At 46.1% G+C, this 21218-nt stretch overlaps 1 protein-coding gene across 1 annotated transcript in view; it reads right to left on the bottom strand.

The window, feature by feature from the left end:
• Positions 1-8322: 8322 nt before the first annotated feature.
• SLC35F3 (solute carrier family 35 member F3) overlaps positions 8323-21218 on the bottom strand; it is a 61606-nt gene continuing 48710 nt past the window's right edge. The window contains exons 3-7 of the mRNA XM_057368448.1: positions 20043-20262; positions 14661-14786; positions 12380-12572; positions 10773-10862; positions 8323-9773 (exon numbers count right to left, since the gene is read on the bottom strand). Coding sequence (XP_057224431.1) covers positions 9529-9773; positions 10773-10862; positions 12380-12572; positions 14661-14786; positions 20043-20262 — 874 coding nt within the window. The 3' untranslated portion in view covers positions 8323-9528. The remainder of the gene's footprint in view (positions 9774-10772; positions 10863-12379; positions 12573-14660; positions 14787-20042; positions 20263-21218) is intronic.

The following is a 21218-nucleotide window of genomic DNA, read 5'->3' as shown; positions in this document are numbered from 1 at the left end:
ATTTGAGACTTTGTAGCATTTCCTCATGGCAGCCCCTGTAAGCTGAGGAACTGGTGGTCTCCTTCTATTCATCAGCTTCCCCTGGAAACATGGAGCAGTTTTGAAAGATAAGGCACATGYTCCCATAGTAACACACTGCAGTTTTGGGAAGGGTGGCATTTTGGCAGCTGGGAAGAGCCCAGCTGTGCCAGCTGCTGAGCCCTTGGTGGCTCCCAGGCTTCCCGGCAGCTTTACGGGATGTTTGTCCTGGCAGCTCCCAAAAGGTCCAGCAGCTTTCCTGGGTGATTGCAGGTCGTTGATGCTCTGTCTGGTGTGTGAGGCAGCCATTTCAGCCTTGGGTGTAGCTGTCGAGCTACCTTGAGCTGGCTTTCTTCCTCAGCGTGTGAGAATGGCTCTGGCTGGTGCGGGTGGGCATCCTTTGCTGGTAGCTCACCGATCTTCATACATGAAAACTAWTTTAGGAGAAGGCCAAGGACTTGCACTTCTTCAGCAGAGCCCCCTTGTAAACCAGCCAGATCTGGCAGGGAGTTTGTTTGTCAAAATGCCCAGCYATCCCTTTGGAAGGGATACTCTTTTGGAGCAATGCAGAAGGGACTGCTGCTGTACACTGTGTGATGTATATAACACTCGCCCATGTTCTCTTCCCTATTTGTTGAACCATCTTCTGTTTGCTACACCATGRTAGGTAAGAAATAGAAATGCAGTTATTCAGTTTCTAATAATAGAACAAGGCCTTTAAGGTSAGTTAAAGTTACTGCAATAATAGAATTTCAGTTATGTTTTTATGTTGCAAAGAATTAAATTTGTGTTTTAGCTTATTTAGGACTCTTTTATACTCAGGCTTTTGCAAAGCAGGATTTTACAAGCATGAATATTGAAAAGAAAATGAATGTTAAGTCTCGAGACCGGAACATGTGATAATGGAACATAAGAGTAGGAAATGTCAGTTGTGTTTTAGATTTCAAAATTTATGGTGCATGTAAAGTTGTTTAGTTACTGCATTCACAAAACAGAGGGGATAATGTGATTATATATAATTAATCACAAAGCCCAAATAGCACATCTGGGATATTTGCGATAAATAGTTTATTCTTTAATGATCTGTAGCCTGAAAAGTACTCACAGGAGATAATTGTAAATAACTCCGTGTAATGGATATGAGGTAAATTTAGTGATAYGATTTTAGAAAGTGCATGAATAAAAATACACAGATTTAGCTAATACATTTTTAATGTCARTATTTCCATTTGGTTAAACTGCTGTCATAAGGGGGTGAAGGTTTCTTATTGTTAGTAAGCCAACTCTTAAGTATTTATCTTTAGTCTTGTGTTTTGGGAAATGTGCCCAGGGACTATTGAATGGGATATTTATAATAATATGCAGAGGCTAATGTTCTGCAAAGATGGGATGTTGCAGAAATTCCAGATGTGTTAGGTGTGCTGGTTGCCACAGGTGAAACATTTGAATTACATTTCCATTTAGCAGTTAGTGAGATAGATGTTACAGAAATAGATGCCAGTTTCCCACTGGAACTCTTTCCAGCAGTGTGTTAAAGTGAATTGTGTGGTGTTTATACAGAGTTTCAGCTCTCAAGCTCTTTTGTGCCTGTTCTTGCTAACTGGGAGAGGGCACTGTGTGTGCTTTGCCTTCCAGTTAATGCCTAACAGATCACTCCTCATGTACAACCTTGCTAACCCCAGATTTAACTGAAATTTGCCCAGCAGATTCTTGATTTGTAACTATAATGATTTCTCCYTTCACTTTGGAAGCAATTAATATAAAATGTAGATATTTAATATATACATAAAATTATAATTATATATAATARATATAATATATATAATGTATTATATATGACCAACAATAGAAGCTATCCTTGATGTGTTGTAGCTGTGTGCTTATACCAGGAACTCAGTTAATTTGTTTTTCTTACACTGAAATATTCTGATATATGATACTTTATCCATGATAGATTTTCAGGGAACTGAATTCAAAAATGAGTTCTTTAAGCAATATAGTCCTGTGTCTAACTACTGCTTTTGCTGGAAATAATAACAAAATCTTACCTGAGGTAGCTTGGGACATTTCCTACTGTTGTGGAATAGCAAGATTTTTTAAAAAATAAAAATTTAAAAATATGTAGTTCAAGAGAATCRTATATTAATTCCCTCCTTCCCTCCTTCCTTCTTAAATGTCCATTAAGGATGTAACTGCTTCCTTTGGCCTTAAGCGTTCTTTGCTATGCTTGGTGAAAGAAAATAATATTTAAAAAAGCAAAATCATTACAATGATTTATTGTACCTAGTTTTATTATTAAAAAGGARTAAATTAAGCAAAGAAGCTTCATGAACTGCACACAGTAATCTTAGATTGGAAACATTTWAAAAGTGTACACTGTACTTTCTGTGGCCTTATGCAAAGCACTCTTCTTCATTATTTTGTAAAGGTTTCACTCAGTGTTTTACCTTTGTGAATTTGTCCATAACAATAGCATGCCTAAACTTTGCATGAGTTAGCAAAGATTAAGGTTTATGTATGAATAAAGGAGGAGTGTATAAGGAGGAAGAAAACTGTAGCTTTGGTTTGGTGGTCTTAGCAGATCAGTTCTCCAAATCCTTGAGAAGATATGAATTATCATGTGGGTTGATTTGGTTGTTTTTTTAACTGTGAGTTGGGACTCTTGACTTGGTTCCTTCATAAGGCTCTCTTTGCTGGGTGTTGTGGCAAGGATCTTTGTGCTAGGGAGTGCCAATGTCACATGAAAGTAGAGGATGCAGCACAYRGCTTGGGACACCATTGGGAGGGACAGCGGGAGGGACACTGCCCCGGCTTTCTGTGTAGCTCCGTATGTACCAGAGGGCTGGGTGTGTGCATTCATCTGGCAGTGCTGGAKGGGATTTGGGTGGGAAAGATGAGCCATCTGTGCAAGCTGGTATGGAGAAGAGAAGAAAGGATAGGCAGAATGGTGATTTTTTCACCTTCTCCGGGCCTGTGTTTGGTGATTTRAAGCCTGCTGAGCAAAGACTTGCTTGTCTTTGTGACCTCTAATGGACATCAGTGGAGTATTCTGTGGAGTGTGGGCTGAAAATCACCTGGTACCTTGAGGACTGTGATTATGATGAAGAAAAAGCCCAAAAACTGGAGGTCTAGTATTCTTTTAGGGCGATGAAGTAATTTGCATTAATTGCAGGMACTTGTTTTTAATGCCAGAATTCCATTTTTATTCAGTTGCTAGAAGGGAAGAAAACAGAAAAAGGAGTATTTTGGGAAAAGCAGGAGATGGTGGGAACACTGACTAATTCTCACTCTTCTATTGGCTCCTCTTAGCAATTCTCCAAGCCTACCARGGATGAGACAAGTTTGCTTTGCCGCAATGTTGATGCTCAGCTTTTTGCAAGAAAGCTAGATGGGAAACTGGAAACCTGCCTTTTCTACAAGCAGATTTCAGTTTTTGAAGCTATGTAACTAGAAGAGGAAAATTCATCTTTTACATTTAACTAGGTGTCTTTGAATTTCTGGGATGCTATGCGTTAAAGAAGTGGTTCCTAGTTCTCTCTAAGACTGAAGCATATCCTAAAATTCTTTATAAAATATCCATCTGCATTCTTGCATTAACGTATTGTTGTTTTTAATAACCCATCAGCTGCACCAGTTACCTTATGTGCACTATAAACATTGTCTGATTCGTAGGTGTACTGTACCAGATGGGATTGCTTACACATGCACAAAGGCAACATCATTCCCAACCATGGTATTTGTTGCCAAGATCAATATCAATTTTCTTAGCAGCCAAGTTAGCAAGTGACATGCCTTTGACCAGATCCAAAATCACACAATGAAAGAGCGATGCTTTTGTGTACAAGTCAGGAAGGCATTTAAAATGTATAATTGRCCAAAAATCACCAGGAGACCCTTATGCAACTTACTCTGCTCATTAGGCTGCAGTCATTAAAAACTTGGCAGCATCAGAGGCCAAAGGGGCAATGAGACCTTTTGCTTTGAGACTGCAAAACTGCTTTCACTGGCCCACAATCCATGTTCATGGCCAGGAAAGACAAGTTCATGTTTTTTAAGCATTTAAAAATCCTGCTACTTGGAACTCACAGGAATCCAGGTCTGTCTTGGGTTTATGTTGTGCCAGTCCTGTATTCCTATATTGCGTCAGCTTGTGTGCCCAAAAGGTGCCTGCGCCTTTAACTCCAACCTGGAAGAAGGGGCAGGGACAACACAGGCAGTTTAAAAGCTGGGGCTGCCATGGAGCCATTTGCTTTTGGAGCTCAGCTCGTGGGCTTTTGAGCTCAGCTCAGCGCAGCGGCAGGTCTCGCTTGCTATGTGCAGCTGAGTTACATTGTTGCTGTTTAGCTAGCTCAGGTTTGTTAGCTTGGGCAGACAGTTCTCCTTGGACTGCCACCCTTTTCTCCAACCCGTGTGATTTTGTTTTTTATTTCTGGAGTAATTCGGCGGCCAGTGGGGAGAAACCACGTGGCTCCGTCTCATCCCGGACTCCGGAAGAAGCCAAGCCGGTGACAGAAAAACACCCCGAGCCCTCTGTTTCATCCACAGTGAGGACTATCATCAGGTTTTTTTTCCACTGTTGCTGGAGGRCCACGTGGACTCTTTTCTTTTGTTTCCTTTTCCCGGCACGGGAGCTGCCATCTTTTTTCTCCGCATCACTTGGTCGCGCAGCTGTGGGGGAGGGGGCGGCGTGTGTTCCTGAGTTTTAAATATCTAACAGTTACTTTTTATCTGTGTCCTGTGGGCACTGTGTTTTGTTAATAAACTACTTTTTTTTTTTCTCTTCACTTTTGCCCGAACACCTATTTTGTATTGGTGGGAAAAAATTACCAAATTTTTCAGTTCAGAGGAAACATTTACTCTGTAACATTGTTCTCTGAAAACATTGTCTCAAATCAATACAAGGTCTTAATTCAAGGATCTTCTGGGTCAGTCATGGGTATGTGGAGAAGCTGGAGTTTTGGTGTAAATATCCTGTGGGACTTAGGCAAGAAAGCCCTCCTTTAAGGAAAGGCAAAATATTATGGAAGTGTCAGTCTCTCAGTTGTCTTGTTTTTTCATGTTAAAAGGAGTCTGAAGGATGGATGGCTTTCTGCAGACTTGTCTTGGTTCTTCTTTTTGGGAGAATAGGAAGCACTACACCACCATTTTTTAAAGAGTTTTTAATGATGCCTCTTACTGAAAAAATGAAGCTAATGTGGATAAAAGGAYGTTTTCTTGAGGATTAATAACGGGATAGTGACTAGCAGCGTAATAGCAGGAAAAAGTTATTGCTGTTCAAAAGAAGAGAGACTACCAAAGGAGCTGTGTTGAGGCCAGCTTTCTTAGTCATTGATTGGTCAAATGATTGGTCAGAAAAACCCTCTACTGATAATACTTTTTTACTGATTCAGGAGACCAACACTGAGTGRGCATCTGTCACTGTCATGTAGCCAAACAGCAAAAAAGCTCTTTGGTTTCTTTGTTCCCAATCAATGCACTRATGGCTGTCTTGAGGTGTTAGGTGGATTGAATCTAGAACTGGCGAGAAACCTGGGGGTGAAGAGCTGGAAATTTTGAGTTGTGTTCAGAAGGGGTCATCTACTTCAGCAGTAACATTAAAGAAATGTCTCTAGATCTTTGCACAGAAAATGCATATAACAGGTTCCTAAGTACACTACTAATGTGAACTCCCCAACCTCCCTTGTTCAAGCTTTTTCCAGAACTCTTAACTCTACTTATAAGTTCTACTCTTCCCTTCTGTGAGGTTGTTTGCATCCTAGTGTGTCTGTAAAGTGCAGGGAAAAATACAAATTGACACCTTCTTTAAAATGATCTTGTGTGTATACAAAGATCCTTCTAACAGAGTTTCAAGTAAAAAAGGAAAACACAAAGTTTATTATTTTCAGTTTGTGACAGTTTGTGCTACTGGCCCTGTCCTTATGAATGTGATTTCCSCTTAGAAGACTTTTAGGCTGTAGAACATAAGATCTTTATGCTCTTGTTTCTCTTACTTCTCTTTTTAATGTTCAGAACTTCCAGATAAGGTGGAGGTTATTATGGAAATGGCCTGGAACATGCCAGCTAAAGAAGAAAATCTAATTGCTTCTTTTTTTAATAATGATGAGGTTATTAAACTCATCAATCAAAATCCATTTCTGCAGCCAGTTGCTGCAGAGACAGTTTGCATGAGGAACTGGACTGTGGAAGAAGCTTCTCAGCTTGGCCTTTACCAGGGAATAGCCCAGGTTTGGARGCCTTGAAGGACTCCATCCTTTCTGCAGTGCAAACTGGGGCCATGGAGCCAAACTTGCTGTGGTGTATGACTTCACAGAGTGTGCACAGACCCCATTTCTCCAAAGTGGAGTTGTTGCAAGGGACAGGTGGGCATCTTGCCCTGGGAAGTGTTTCCCAAAAGGGATTTATTTCCTGGTCCTCTCAGCAGCTCTCCTGTGTTTCTGCTTCACATGAGCTGCATTGTTTCTGCCTGCTTTTCTTTCCCCTTCCTTGAAGAAATGCCCAGTCCCAGCTTTCTGTCTGAGCCCACACAGCCAAGGCAAGGTGGCTGCTGCTGCTCCTAGGGCTTCTGATGGACTGGAGAACCTGTGACATCCTTTTCAGTGAAGAGGAGGGTGTTTCCATGTGTTTTGGTTGTACACATTTGTGAGTTGTTTGGAATATCATCCAGAGCTATGCAAGTCCATTCAGACTCAGCAAAATAAGCAGTTCACCCACTGCCCAGGGAAACCTTCACTGCTCAGTTTGTTTTTGGGCCTGCAGGCACCACAGCATACAGGCTTTGACCAGAAATTATGCCAACCTGGTGGTGTAGTAGCCTTCCCTGTGAGTTGAAGATACAGTATCTGTATTAACTCTGACCGGCTCAATATTGCACTGGTTTTGTTTTAGAGCACTCTGCAGAGCTGGACATGAGAGACTTGTCCCTGAGCTCACAGGAGACGTTAATTCAGTCCCAGAACCTGGGGATCTACAGCTCCTGCTGATTATTGGTTGGATTTCTGCCTTTCATGGYTATTTTCTGAAGACTGCTGATACAAATACTGCCATTCTAGACAGAAGAACAGGAAAAACTTTTTAAAATAAGCCCAGCTCTGACCCATGTGCTGATAAAAGGCTCCTGCAATCACTGTGGAGAGTTGCAATAAAAAATTATTATAAAGGTAGCAGCAGGAGACAACAGGACAAGGGAGGAGAACTCCTGTGCCTTCCTTGCATTTCTCACTGCTGTTTTGTGCAGCAGTGAAATCCGGCAGCTGCAATGAGGTCTGGTGATTCCATTTGCTTTTCTGAGATATTTTTATTTAGTTTTAATGCATTTTTTTTTAATTGGCATTTGGAGCCTTTTGGATACCTACAGACTGCATCAAACACACAGAAAAATGAAGTGTGGAGATCATACAAGATGCCACTCTTTGGGACTACGGAAAATGGAAGGACTGTTTGCATATTATTCTCTGGCTTTGCTCAGAGAGGAGGCTTGGGGAGGATGATATCTTCAAGGATGACAAAATGATTTGTCTGAAGATGGAATAAACTTGAATCTGGGAGCTTTGAGTACCCTTCAGTGTAGTTATTTGAGTTGTACCTGTGCTCCTGTCTTGTGCCTTTACCTTCCCCTTTTTCCCAAAGAAACGGTTTTAAAAATTCAGGTGTGCAACCTCTGTTAGCAAGTCTTTAGTGTCTGGTCATCAAGCAGTATGGAGGGGACAAACACACAGCCTGGACTAGGGCCTGATTATGAACATTATGAACAAATTCATGTTCCACACACAGTCCCAAACACCTGTCAGCATATGCATGTACGGCTGCTCACTGATACATACAAAGGTCAWATTTTCCTTGGGTCTGCTTCTGCTGCATGTCTGTCTCCTGGCTGATGAGTAACAGCATCCCTCTGGATGGATTTGTCCAGATAGTCTAGAGCAGATGCTGTTTTGGACTGATGAGCTAGCAGTGCATCGAGATGCAGCCTTGGTTGCTTTGATGATCGYGTCTCCCTTCTGATCACTTTGGCCAAATATTACCCACAGCAGAAGTGCAATAAAGGTTCAATCAAAAGAAGGAAACAGATAGCCTTGACCGAGGCTGAGTTTAAAATCTTTTATTATTTAGCTTTGCCAAACAGATAATGGAATCTGAAGTTGATTTGCTAAAATGTTTTGAAGTGGATGCCACCCCTGCCTGAGACAAAGAGGRTCTCAGTGGCAGCAGGGACCTTAGGCTATGGCAGCAGTTCAAAAGAACACTTTTAATTTTGTATGCAACAATGTAAACTTCAAAAATAGTAAACTATAACCTTTTTTCCCCCCCCCGTTTTTACATAGCATGTGATCTATCACAGATAGAAATTCAATGGCGAACCAAAATCGCGTAAGTAAACATCCTGGTGCTTACAAGTTTCATAAAAAGTGTTACATTTGATGTAAATATCTTACATTTTTAACTCTTAACACTCACAATTATGGAGTAAAAGCAACTGGCGATTCACCCCCTTAGTCCATGCTCTCAGACTGTACATCAGCAACCACGCTCTTGCCAGCCCCTCGATCATTTTCSGTCGGATTGTCCCACACACGGCCAAGACTTTCCCTTCCTCACATTGGCATTAATCAAGCGCAGCTCCACACAGGGGTAAAACCTGTGAAGTGAGAAGAGAACCAGGTCTCCTGCGCTCGACCTTGCAGTTCCCCGGGCCCCACGTTCCCACAGAAGCCACGGCGTGTACGGGAGGCACGTCCTGATGTCGGTGGGAATTTGGGGTCCTTCGGGGCCACAAACCTGAGCCCTGCTGTTGCAAGTACCTCGCAGCAGGACCTGGTTCTGCGTGGATAAAAACAAGAGTTCTGTAGAAGGCACTGGATTTCTCTTGCATGGTTTTAAACGTGGACTACAGTCATATGCAGAATAAGGAGATTTGGGCTCTAGACTGCTTTCTCTCTAGTGCTTTAGTGCAAGCATTTTTTGCGCTTGAATTTTCCCTGTTTGCAGCGCAACGTGCACTCGTCTAYGCAGAGTGATTTCTAAATCTTCCTTCCACTCTTCCCTCCATCTTCCTGTCCCCAAAAAGATTCCCTTGGTTTTGCTCCTTGATAACTCTCAAAGTACAGCTCTGGTAAAAAATAAACATGTGATGTAGCATAGCATTTGTTTCTTTTAAATCACAGTGTGCAATGCATCATTCAGTACCTAATGTTCAAAATGTCTGCCCTGCTTTTCATGAAAATCATTCTTTAAAATAACCTATGCAAATATATTTTGACTATATATTACATTCATTTAAAAAGAGAAGAGAGGTTCTTGGTTTGCAGTTTTCAGTGTACTACTTAAGTGAAAGGTCAGATGTGAAAAAAGTACAAGCAAACTGGACAAGCCAAGACTCGATGCTTTAGATGGTGATCATATCAAAACTGTACAGGTATGTACACCGTGTTGGACAGGTGTGCTTCTTGCCAAGGAAAGACCTTTGCATCATCATATATAACGTTAACCACAAAGTTTTGGTAGAAAGAGCATTTAATGAGCAAAAGATGACATGGATGGGCGAGTTCTCCGGCTTTTGTTAGGCAGTCCTGAAGCAATGTCTCCATTCCCTTCGGGGATTTCTTCCTTCTTCCGGACTTTGAGACGCGTGAGAAGCTTTATTACCCAGACATCCCATTCCTCTGGCAAGAGCAACAGGAGAAAGCCCAGGCCAATAATGATGATGGCGATTACTCGGACACTATTGAAGACAATTTCACTCGTGTAGTGGTCAACAACTGTGTGGGACATTGAATGGGCATTATTCTATAGGAAAAAGCATTAGGACAGTGTCCCCTTCCCCCACCCTCACCTCCCCAGCTCTGAGGGCTGGTTGTGGCAGCAGAACATGGCCATGGAGGAAATAGCAGCAGGGGCACTGTCCTTCCTGCTGGTTTAGCATGCACCAGGGCTATGTCCCTGCCACCAGCAGCACAGGAACTCCTGCTGAGGTCAGGGTGTGCAGAGAAAGGGGCATTTCCCTTCTCTGCACAGCAGCTTCTCCATGSAAATTTTTCTTCTCACCCTGAGTGCCCTGCGGAGTGAGAAACCCTACATGGGCTGAGCTGAGTACACACTCTGGTGTCAGCATGGAGCTGGAGCTGCCACCTGCACAGTGCCAGCAGCTGARCATGCTGAGTTTTAGAAGCAGTGGCTCTGCTCTGGGTTGGAGTTGTGTCTGCACTCCCTTGCCCAGCCCTCCCAGACTCTGCAGTCTCTTGGCTTCCAATAAATTTCAGAAAATTGTCAGATAAATGTACTAGACCATGCCCAAAATTGAATTGTCCAGTGCTCTTGATAGACACCTGCAATGTTACTTACCAAGGCATGCAGAGTTAYTAGTACATATCTGCTCTAAAATGTAAGCAATTTTATTTGTTTCAATTAAGTGTTAATCCTGCCTTGAAGAAATCATTAAGAATTAGTTTCTGCCTTATGCATGAGTTTTTATTCCAGCCCAGAGATAAATGACTTCAAATTTATTTTGTTTTTCAGTATGCAGGCTTCTTCAGACAGTAATTTAAAAACCAATTCYAGGAATTATGAATATTCATGTAATATTACACAATACATATTTAACACATAAAGAATAAATTTTTAATCAGTGTCATCTCTGTAAGTCTTKGAGAGAAAATGCAAAACGTGTTTAATAAATCTATTTGCTTTTATCCCTGCTGTGTATTTGAAAGGCCACAGATTTAACGTATTTATTAAGATGCAAAAGGTGAAATACTTACCTGCATTCACTGGGACACTCAGTACAATTCCAAGAGAAATCAAGGTGGGGTAGGTAATAGCAATCCCAAAATTTAGTAGAATATTGAATGCTGAAAAAGGATAAAAARGCACTTTTTAGTACTGTGAAATTAGGCAGAAGAAATGTCACTTGAAACATTTATGTTTTATTGCTCTGTTTGTTGTTCAAATAAAAGGCACATCAACTTCAGGTGTTTTTCCTRAAGATACCAGAGAACAAAGGTCTGTGTGCTGCATGTCTGCCTGGCTGAGACATTGYTATATCCCTCTGGAGTCCAGTGGCAGGATCAGGGTGGGTTTTGGGTACAGCCTGTCTCTCAGTGTCATTGCAGTAATTCCTGCTCTTTATACTGATCTGGTGATCCACTTGGCCCTGCTGAAAGGCTAAAACACTCTTCATCTAGGAGATTTCATATGGACAGCAGCTTCTGTCTGGATGCTTTTTTGTAGAAAAGCTGCCTCCAGTTGCAGGTGGAAGATGCTGTAAATCTAACCCTCTTCCAGGCAGGAACTTGCTAAATATAATTCCATACAATGAAATTATAATACCATTACTATGCAGTGATTATAGTATCACTCCATTATAATACCATGCACTGTTTGTGGAGTGTTTCATGACAAATTAATAATTGCTTTTGACTAAATTCACACTTTGAAGGTGATTAGCTTCAGCAGAGTCAGGAGGGCCTTGCCAAAACTGAGCTTGTCAGGAGCTGGGGCTCCAACTTTATTCCATGTATTGCACACGCCAATGATCGCTTGCCAAGTCCTGCACCCCTTGTCTGCAGACTCCTTCCACTGATAAGTGACCTGGAGGCACTTCTGGTCCCAAGAGTTGTGACTGCTCAGGGTAAAAGGAGCTGGGACTCAAGACAGGAATAAAGAGCTATTTCCAGTAGAAATCAATATTTTAGGARATGTGATTCCATCATCCGGTTTAGGGACCAACTTTGGCAGCAAGTCAAGTTACCTAGTTTAACAATGAACAATATCACATTTCTGGTAATCACTAAACTTAGATTGGCATCCCTCCCCAGCTGGGCAGCTTTGGTGGCACAGCAGTGGAGCAGAAGAGAGGACTGCAACCTGCCTAATTTCCATCAGCACTGTGCAACACTACATCTTCAAAAGTTTCCTCCTTTAGGAGTGCAATCAGCTGTTACTGCAGGCAGCAGAGGCATTGGAGTCTGGCCTTGACTGCCCTGGCCTAACCTCCTTGCTGTGGGGTTGCTGATGAGCCCAAGATAATGCCCTCCCAACAGGGCTGCTTCTGTCTCAGCCTGGGCAAGCATCACTTGTGTCTGTGACACAGTTCACRAGTAGGAGCTGGGACAAGATTTACAGTTTAGTCTCACAGCACCCTCTAAGGAGAACCACAGTATTTTGGCGTGGTAATAACAGCACAAGCAAGGTCTACATTGCTCCTAGGAATGGACCTCTCATAATAATTGGACCCTCTAGCTAATAATTAAGTTGAGAAGAAGGGGAAACAGCTCCAGTATGGGAGAGGTTTGCAGCTTCCACCAGTGGCCAGTTTCTAGCACCTCTTCCACCCCAAGCAGTGTGAGAGCCCCTCCCATCTACTYACTCAATAAGAGAATTGAAAATCCGCAGAGGTTCCCCCAAGGAATGATGTCAAAAGAGCTCCAGTACTCCACTTTGGTAAAATAAAGGATGACAGGAATACAGGTAACGAAGAGAACGTTGAAGACAGCTAACACAGACAGGAATAAGGCAGCTTCTCCAAATTTAGCACTGCCCAAAAGAAGTTTGAATAAAACCTAAAAAAGGAAAATACACAGGTTTAACTTGTGTGGCCGAGCTTTCTCCCTCTTGGCACCTGCTGGAACACATGTCCTGAAAGGAAAGGTCACTAACTCTAGCTTAGACCCTTCAGTCTTTTTTCTGCACCTCCAGAAAACTTGGCATTAAGAAGACTGTGGAGCATTATCTCCCTGCATGAGACATCACTGGCCTTTGGCTGCCACCTGAGCAGTGCTGTGGTGGTGGGCAAGCATAGTCCATGCTGGCTGGCTGTCCTTCCACCTTCTCCCTGGGAACTCATCTCCAGAAGGCAGATAGCAGAGCAGATGCAGCCCGGCTAACRAGTCTGCAGGGGGGGATTTAAAAGCTTTGGTTTGTTAGTGGGAGAAAGCAAAAAGRTAATAGAAATGAAGGATGTGAGCAGCCCATCTGTAGCTGGGGTGTGCTTGTGGACAGGTCTTGTCTGGAGTCTGCATCARCTTTTCACCACAGAGCTGCTGGATATCATGGTACATGATAGCAGTTATCCTCTGCTCCTGGCTGCAAACCAGGACAGCCAATGGGTTCTGACCAAGTGYTTTGTGCTGCCCTGGCAGCCCCCCTCACCAGTGTCAGTTCTCTCCTGTGCCTACACAGAMCAGGCAAGTCTGCAGGGCTATCCTGCTCGTAGGGCTCTGCCACTGCCACCACCCCACAGCCATCACTGGTCACTGCAGCCGTGTTGGTGCTCTGCAATATGGMGCAAAATGTCCCAAAAGGCACTTACTCATTTTCCACCTGAGAACAGTGTGTTGCTCCTGCCAAGGCCACCTCGATCTGTCCTCCTACCCCAGACATGGGGAACTTTGCAGTGGCTCTGCTGCACACGGTGCAATCTGCCTGCCTGCAGATCTGCCTGCCCCTTTGGCACACACAGCTCATGGAAACTGAGCCAGACTGTGGAAAGCAAGAGCAGGGTGGCAGCAGCAGTGGCAGTGGCATGTGTTGCCCAACAAGCTGCAGAGCTTCATCTATCCTGGCACACAGAACACACTGCAGAACAACACCCTGCTGGCACTGCCACCACCACCCTCCTGTGCACAGCTCTGGTGGAGCAGCCCTGAGACTCCCATTCCCCGAATCAGCAGCAGTGTCATGGGAAAGAAAACAGAACTAGCCTCTAGCCTTTCATTTTCTCTGCTTTGGAGGGCCATGTCTCTGGTCCTGCAAGGAAACACTCTATTAGAGGAATGAGCTGCATGAAACATTCATGACTGTCCTAATACAAGACATCGTCTTATCTGAAAAAGTGAGCAGAAAGCACTGCAATGCTGTGCTGAGGAGCACAGGCAGATGCTTCTCAGTTTGGCAAGTTTCCCTGGACTGCTGCTTTTAGGGCTGCAGSGCTCTCCTAGCCTGTGCCTGTTGGATGACTGGTACAGTGCAATTCATTAGACCAGATGGAGATGTCTACACATCCTCCTCATCCACACATCCGAGCCTGGGTGGGTGAACCACACCCTACAAATGCTTATTCCCCACTGCAGACTGTGACTCTGAGTGCCATGAGCAGCACAGAGGCAAGTGCCCAGAAGTGTCACAGGCTGAGTKAAATGGCCCTGCCCAGCAGAGAAGGCTGCATCTTACACATAGTGCAGCTTATCCAGCTGGGCAGGATGGGATCTTGATTCACAGGCATGTGGTTTGCATTTTAAGGCTACATAATAAGCTACTTGTGTTACTGAAGGAGGACTGGCAAGGGGAGGTTAACAGTGACTTAAAGAAGCTCAGTCTCTGTCGGATGCTTCCAGAATGAGTGATTAAATCCAGAATCTATGGAAAAGCAACCTAATTTTTCATGAAGGTAGAACATCTGTAAATCCTCCCCCAGGAGGAGCACAGGAGAAGACAATTGCCAGGAATTTTTATCCTAAGTGAGAGCAGACATCAAAGCCAAGTGAACCCGAATGCAGTGCTGCAGAGCCAGTGTGTTTATGGCAAAGGTCTCAAAGAAGGGCACATGGCACTGAAGTGCATGGAGGTTTGCAAGTCAGACAGGAACAGCCAAAGTGAGTGACAAGGGCGACAGGTTATCTTTCTGTGATGGAAGGGACAGGTGTACTTACCTTGTAGAGAGCAGACATTGAGGCAGAGCCCACCACCAGGGCTATCCCAATAACGGAATGGCTGTGAAACCCATCGGCGTACGTCATCATAACTATCCCTGCAATAGCAAATATAGCAGCCACGATCTGGTTGGAGACAAAGAACGCAAGAAAGTGTTACTAGACAACCCCCACGACGGAGAAACAGGCAGGCACATTTACACAGGAGCGCAGTACTTCTGTGTCATCTGCTTAAGTAGAAAATAGTAGCGAGCCCGGGCCAATACCCAGGGAGCAGACGCTGCCTGCCCTCGTGGTTTCCCTGGCTGCAGGGAAGCTGCAGGCAGAGCTGCAAAGGAATGGCTGCTTGGGCCAGAGCGCAGGTGCCTCTGACTGAGCTGAAGTGGRGATTTAATCTCTGCCACTGAGCCTCCCCATCAGTGGGTCCCTGCAGCCTGTGCGTGACAAAAATACAAGGGTAGTAATTCCCTGGAGCTTGCAGAAAAGGTTTCGAGTCCTGTTGAAGTTTTGGAGGAAAAAGGTTATAGAAATAAAGAGGGGAATGAAACTCGCGCAATTACTTTCCAGTCTAGACGAGTCATTTCGGAGAGTAGGAGGAGGATTTTTTTCAGCCACCTACACATGCTGCAATGCCTGAGGGGAGTTTCTCTCCCAAACAGGGAGAGAAATCACAAAGACAAGGGACAGGCTGCTCCCAATTTAGCAGGGTCAGCAAGAGACCCCTGGCTTGTCTGGGATTGTGCTGCCAGACACCTTCAGCCTCTCAGGGTGTTAATTTTGGGGTGGATAGGGCTTTCGGTATGCTCATGCTTCCTGGCTCTGCAGGGGTGTGAGGGATGCCCTGCTTAGACCACATGCCCTTGGCTGCGCAGCCATGGTGATGYCTCTAAGATGTCTGGGATATCAGTTTATTTTGATCCACAGATGGATAATTGTCAACCAACTGTCCCCTCTCCMAGGACCAGATTGGGGTTTTAAGCCCCATCCACGGGCTGCAGCTGCCTACACATCCACGACCTCCTCTCATCTTTCCTGTTTTCCACCAAAGATACCAGGGCTGCAGTGAAGATGCAGGGGGAAAGTCTTGTGTGCCAAGCTCTGCTGCTGCCCGATGAGCAAGCTCTGGAGAGGKGGCTCCTTTGCAGCCAGCACCAGCAGCCTCTTCCTTGGGCTGAGCTGGGGCTGGTGCCAAGGGACACCTCTAAGCCAGACAGACATCCAGCAGATCCTCCCCCACACCAACATCAACACCTTCAATTTCTCCTAACAGAAAAATACCACGTTTTTGAAAACAAARCCTAATCAGTTTCTCCCCAGGTATTGCTGTATAAGGCAGACTGCTGATTTATGATGTGATCAGGATGGAGCCCAGTGCAAGCTGCAAAGGCTGGGTACACACGCTGCAGGTTTGGAGAGGTTCAGACACAATGTCTTGGCTTGCAGCCCTGTTGGCATCTGGTCTCTCCAGCACAGCTGCAGGGCATCACTTCTAAAGTGAAGTTTCGTGGTGGTGTAACTGGGCCCTATGGTCCAGGACAGGCTTCTTGTTCAGGCAAGGAGAAAGCCTCTCCCRCATGGCTCTACAGCAGCGTGGGGCTGTTTCAGACAGGCAGTGCTGAAGGAGCTAAGCAGTTCTCTCACCAGTGTGCTGATGCTTGTCAAAAATTCAGACACTTCATGTGGCTTCAGATGCACAAGACAAAAGGTCATTGAATGAGACTAGCATGGGGCAGGTGCAGAACAAGGAAAAAGAGATTTGTCTTCACCCAACACAAAATTAAGTGAAGGACAGCTTTGCTGTTGCACRCTGTGGATGTGAAAAGTTTACAAGGATGAACTCATGGAAGAAAAAATTCCATCAATGACTATTAGCTATAAAAACACTGCTTCCATCTTGGGAAGTCCTTGAGCCTCACATTGCTGGAGGCTGGAAWGTCTCATGAGGAAATACCATTACAGGCTTTTCATACTTAGAAARATTTTTCTAGGTGTCCACAGCTGCTGCAGGCAGGCTCCTGGGGCAGAGTGACCTTTGCTCTGACTCACTGTGGCTCTTTGGAGAACTGCAAGGTACCTTCAAGGRAGCCTGACTCAACCCCGCTGGGCACCTGTAATGCCTCTGCACTGGAGGCTTGGGTGGAGCATTCATGAAGTGCAGAATGAAGTCTCCAGCTTTGCTTTTACCATCGGGAGCTGATCAACTTCAGAGCACCTTCCAAGAGACTGTGTCTCTGCCTGGCTGGAAGGCAACAGTTTGAGATTTGATAGGATATTTACTTCCAAGTCCCACAGCAAGATGTGCTTGTCTATGTGTTATGTACACAGGAGGCACTTGCAAGTGATTGCTCTCTTGGATCCTAAGCTGTTTTATTCACTGTAGCATGGAGGGAAACACCAAAGTCAAAGATCAAAGCAAATAAATGCAGTCTGCAAATAGTTCTGCTGGGGCGGGGGTCCTTGCCTCTTCCATCAAGCATGTCACAAGTGTCAGATGAGTCTTGGCCTCAACTCGCAGTCTCCTGTTGACCTGCCAGGGGTGTCACATACACCTTCCCTCAAGGCCTTTCAGCCTGTCTATCAAGCACGTTGTTAGCAGTGGTGACAGGCTGCTGGCACACCACAGTGTCCACAGATGTCACAGCACTGCGGGGTTTGCAGAGGCAGCACTTCGGGCACTCACAGCTTCATTACGTGTGTGTCTTCTCTGGCAGCTCACAGCTCAGTYGCTCTCTGGGCACAGTGGAGGGCAAGGGGGAAAAGTGCAACTTCATTACAGGAGATGAAGGCACTTAAAAGTGCCAAAATCGCAAGGATGGGAACTTGTAGCTTGCTCTTACATTTAAATTCCAGACAAATTGTGATTTATGTGCTACAGAGCTAGTAGTTCTGAAGGCCAAATGAGATACTTGTACTTGCTTATACCCCACCGAGCTGCTGCCTTTCTCACCTGGCTTCTCCATCAGTGGGTGTGAACAGGGACACCCAAATGTGCAGTCGGAGCTTTGCTGTGGCACTATCCATCCTGCTGCACTGGTGTAGGGGTGGAGCAGAGCATGGGAAGGCACTCACTGCAGGGCAAAGCACTGTTCCCCTKGCAGCCTTGTCTGCCAAATACCTTCTCAAAGGGTGCATCTGAAAGAGTCAGCAGCTCTGACAGTATGACACAAATTATTCTCTCCTAAGAMTCCATGCTGTGTCCCTTTGCAGATAGGAGTGCCCCAGCACTCCCACGGTGTCACGCACAGCTGGACAGTAGAGCTGCTGTGCTGCCATGTGCCCTTCCAACCCCTAAGGACAAGTGTCTTCTCACTCTGATATTGCCACAGGTCAGGATGCCACAAGTGCTCAAGAGCGAACAGCCCAGTGTGTCTGCAAACCCCTTCTCCCTGCATCCAGGTCCCTTGCTGTCCTGTCACCTGGGAAGGGGACAGCTGTGTTCCTTCTTTGGTTCAGGAGACAGCTTGTTCCTTCTCAGGAAGCCCCCTGCCACAACCTCACCAATGCCAGGTGCCACAGCTGGAACTCATGGCAGGAACGTCATACAGCCACCACTGCCCTGGCCCCTCTTCTGGTTCTCTGCTTCACTGCTGCTTTCCCCAAGTAGTGCTGATAGGAGCCAAAAGACAGCTGGATATGGCTGTGACCACCCCGTGGGTTTGCTTCCCTGCTCCTTCCACTCSTTCTGTCCCTTTGAGAAGGGGGATGACCAGAGCAGTAACTCATCCCCCAGTGCATATCTCCTGCCATGAAGACAACCTGCCCACGAGGCTACTGGAGAGTCCTTGACCATCCTGGCTCTCCCATCCTGGCCAAGCACTCAGGAGAGCACAAGAAGCACCTCTGCTCCAGAGGTACATACCCATGTGGGTATCCCTACACATGGATGGGCTTCTTTCCCTCCACACCTCAGCTGTATCCCAGGTGAGAGATGGCACCTTCACACTGAGGAGCAAGCTGCAGGTGCAGACAGCAGTGCTCACCCCCTCAAACACATTCTCTCCTGCTGTCCCACCAGTGCTACAGCTGACACTACCACAAGAGAGATGAAGACAAAAAATTACCTTTTTTTCACATTTGCCAAAATGGCCAGCACATCCAGCCTTGATAACAGTGAAACTTGCCCACCTCCAGGATCATTCCAGGATACCCTTGTGTCTGCGCTCAAAAATCACAGTTAATTTGTTTTCAGGGTAGGGCTACTTGGGCAGAGGGGTGGGCAGACACCAGCTGGCCACGTCGAGCTTTTGGCAGGTACATTTTGCAACCATCCCCTGAGCAGCCTCTTGGCTGCCACCCCCGAAAGGCTGGCCAAGCTCTCGTGCCAAATTCTCCTGCCAGGGAGGAATACTTCCTAAAAAGTTAACTCTTGGCTGCTCCACACAAMAACATCTTCTTAGCACTATCAGCCTGGGTGGGTCAGCAGGGAGCTCCTCAAGTATTGGCAGGAAATAGGAATAATTACAGTTATTGCTGTTGATTTTGATTATTCATTAWTATTAATTGGTGCAGCAAGGCAGGAAGGACCCACTGGTGCCTTTTCCTTGCAGTTGCTGCTGGCCCTGGCAGGAGCTCCTTGGCCCCAGGGTGGTGGGTTACCCAYTCACCCATTCTGCTGCCAAAGGACACCTCATGCTGAGGGCTGCTAAAATGGCAGCAATGTCAGCAGGGAGCTGAGGGGTTTTCTGATAAACCCTCTGCACGTGGCTCTGTTGCTGCTGCTGCAGAGGCATTCGCGTGGGCTGCAGGACTAAAGGTGTGAGCAAATGTCTGGGATGCCACCAGGAGAGCAGCCCACAGCTGCTGGCCAGGTTCAAGTCCTTGTGGACATTGATCCTCCATCAGTACATGCACACACACGTTTTGGCCACAGGTGGGCGAGGGCAGCCCAGCTCTCCTCTCCTGTCCGCAGCTGCTGCTACCTGAGGTGGATGCAAAAGATAACTGTGCCACCCTGCARTCCTGCTGTCACACGCAGAAAGGTGAGAGCCCTGTTAAATTCACAGGCTGGGACAGAATATGCAGTTAGAGACAACTGGGTCTGGTGGCACARCCTGGGAACAGGGAGGCGTTGGCAAAGGCTGACACCCACAGCAACATGGAGACAGCACATATCCTTTGTGACACACTCTGGGTCGGAGCAAATTACCTCTTTCCTGAAGGAATATGCACAAAGGCACTGGGCTGGGGGAGCCAGGGACTCCAGGAGCTCACAGGCACCTGGGAGGGCTGCAGGGAAAGATGCATCCCTGCTCCACAAGGACTTCTGTGCCTGTTCAGCTGTCTGCGTGGATGCTGCTTGACTCAGCTGGCAGCAGGCAAGGTGTAAAGGAAAAACACAAGGATGAGGGGGAAGAAGGGAGACAGAGATAAGGAGTCACTTACCCTCACTCCCATGAACCTGTCCCTCAGAACGATCCATGAAAGCAAGAACACAAAAGCTTTGTTGCAGCAGAACAACACGGAGACATCCGTAGTGTTTATTTTCTTTATTGCATGTAAGTAAAGGTAGTTTGTGAGTGTCCAAAGAACACCAAAGGGTGCTGCCTTGGTAAAAAACACCTTCAAAGTCAAGCCATTGTCTCCAAAAAATCGGCAGCACTCCCTAAAACAAGGAGAGAAAGGCAGTGTTATTATATAAGCCAGTCACAGTCTGCAGCAAATATATGGCTTTTTTTTGCTTCTCTTCTTTTCCTTTGGGGAAAGAGAGGAACACACCTTAAAGAGGAGAAAAAACCCAAGTTTCAGCTTCTGCTGCAACAGTCAGCACCTGCACAAGGTGCAAACAGGCAGGGGCTGCAAACATGGGAAGGGGCTGCAAAGAAAGAGCAAGGGGAGAGGTGATGACAGAAGGTGAAATCTCACTCTTTCCACCAGTCCCTTCACAGTGAACAACTTGAAGCAGTGTGGGGTCATCGTCCTCCCTTCACCCCTGTGGGCATCAGGATGCTGAGGGTCCAGGGCTGGCAGCAAAGCCCCTAGCTYCCTGCTGAAGCCACGGGAAGCTGGTGCCCATCTGATCTGCTGCGTGGGGCTTGGAAGAAGCCTTGCAGTAACCCTATTTGGGGTTTTTCCACCCAAGGTGGCTCAAATCTCCTGCAGCATCAGGGCAGGAGCAGAAGGGGATGACATKAAGCTGCCTTTCCCCCTGGGGTGAGAACATGGCATGGTGGCACCTGGGGACATGCTGGAGCAGCAGCGGGGAGCCAGGAGCTCATGTGTGCAGTCCAGGCTGGGGATGCTGGGATTCCCTGAGCAGGACGCAGCTGAGCAGAGCCAGCCCTGGCACAAGGAACAGAAGCACCAGCAGTTTGTTTGTGTCCTGAGTACAGTGGTGGACAACAGGACACAGGAGATGATGGGGTGCAGCCTGACCCTGCTGGAGGGCTGGGATGGGGCTGCAGGGGTGGGAGGGAATCCTGCATGCAGCCTGTGCCTGCCCAGCAGCAGAACTGGGAGCTGCAGGCTGCATGGAAATTCAGTAACACAGAGAAGGAATTCATCAGCCTGTGGGGCTGGGGCTGTGGCCAGCAGCCTGCCCGGTGTGTGGGGCAGCCAGCA

The sequence above is a fragment of the Malurus melanocephalus genome, unplaced genomic scaffold, assembly GCF_030028575.1.
Source record: "Malurus melanocephalus ecotype Western Australia unplaced genomic scaffold, MMel_1.1 scaffold_92, whole genome shotgun sequence".
Taxonomy (NCBI): Eukaryota; Metazoa; Chordata; class Aves; order Passeriformes; family Maluridae; genus Malurus; species Malurus melanocephalus.
This window is presented reverse-complemented; position numbering and strand designations above follow the sequence as displayed.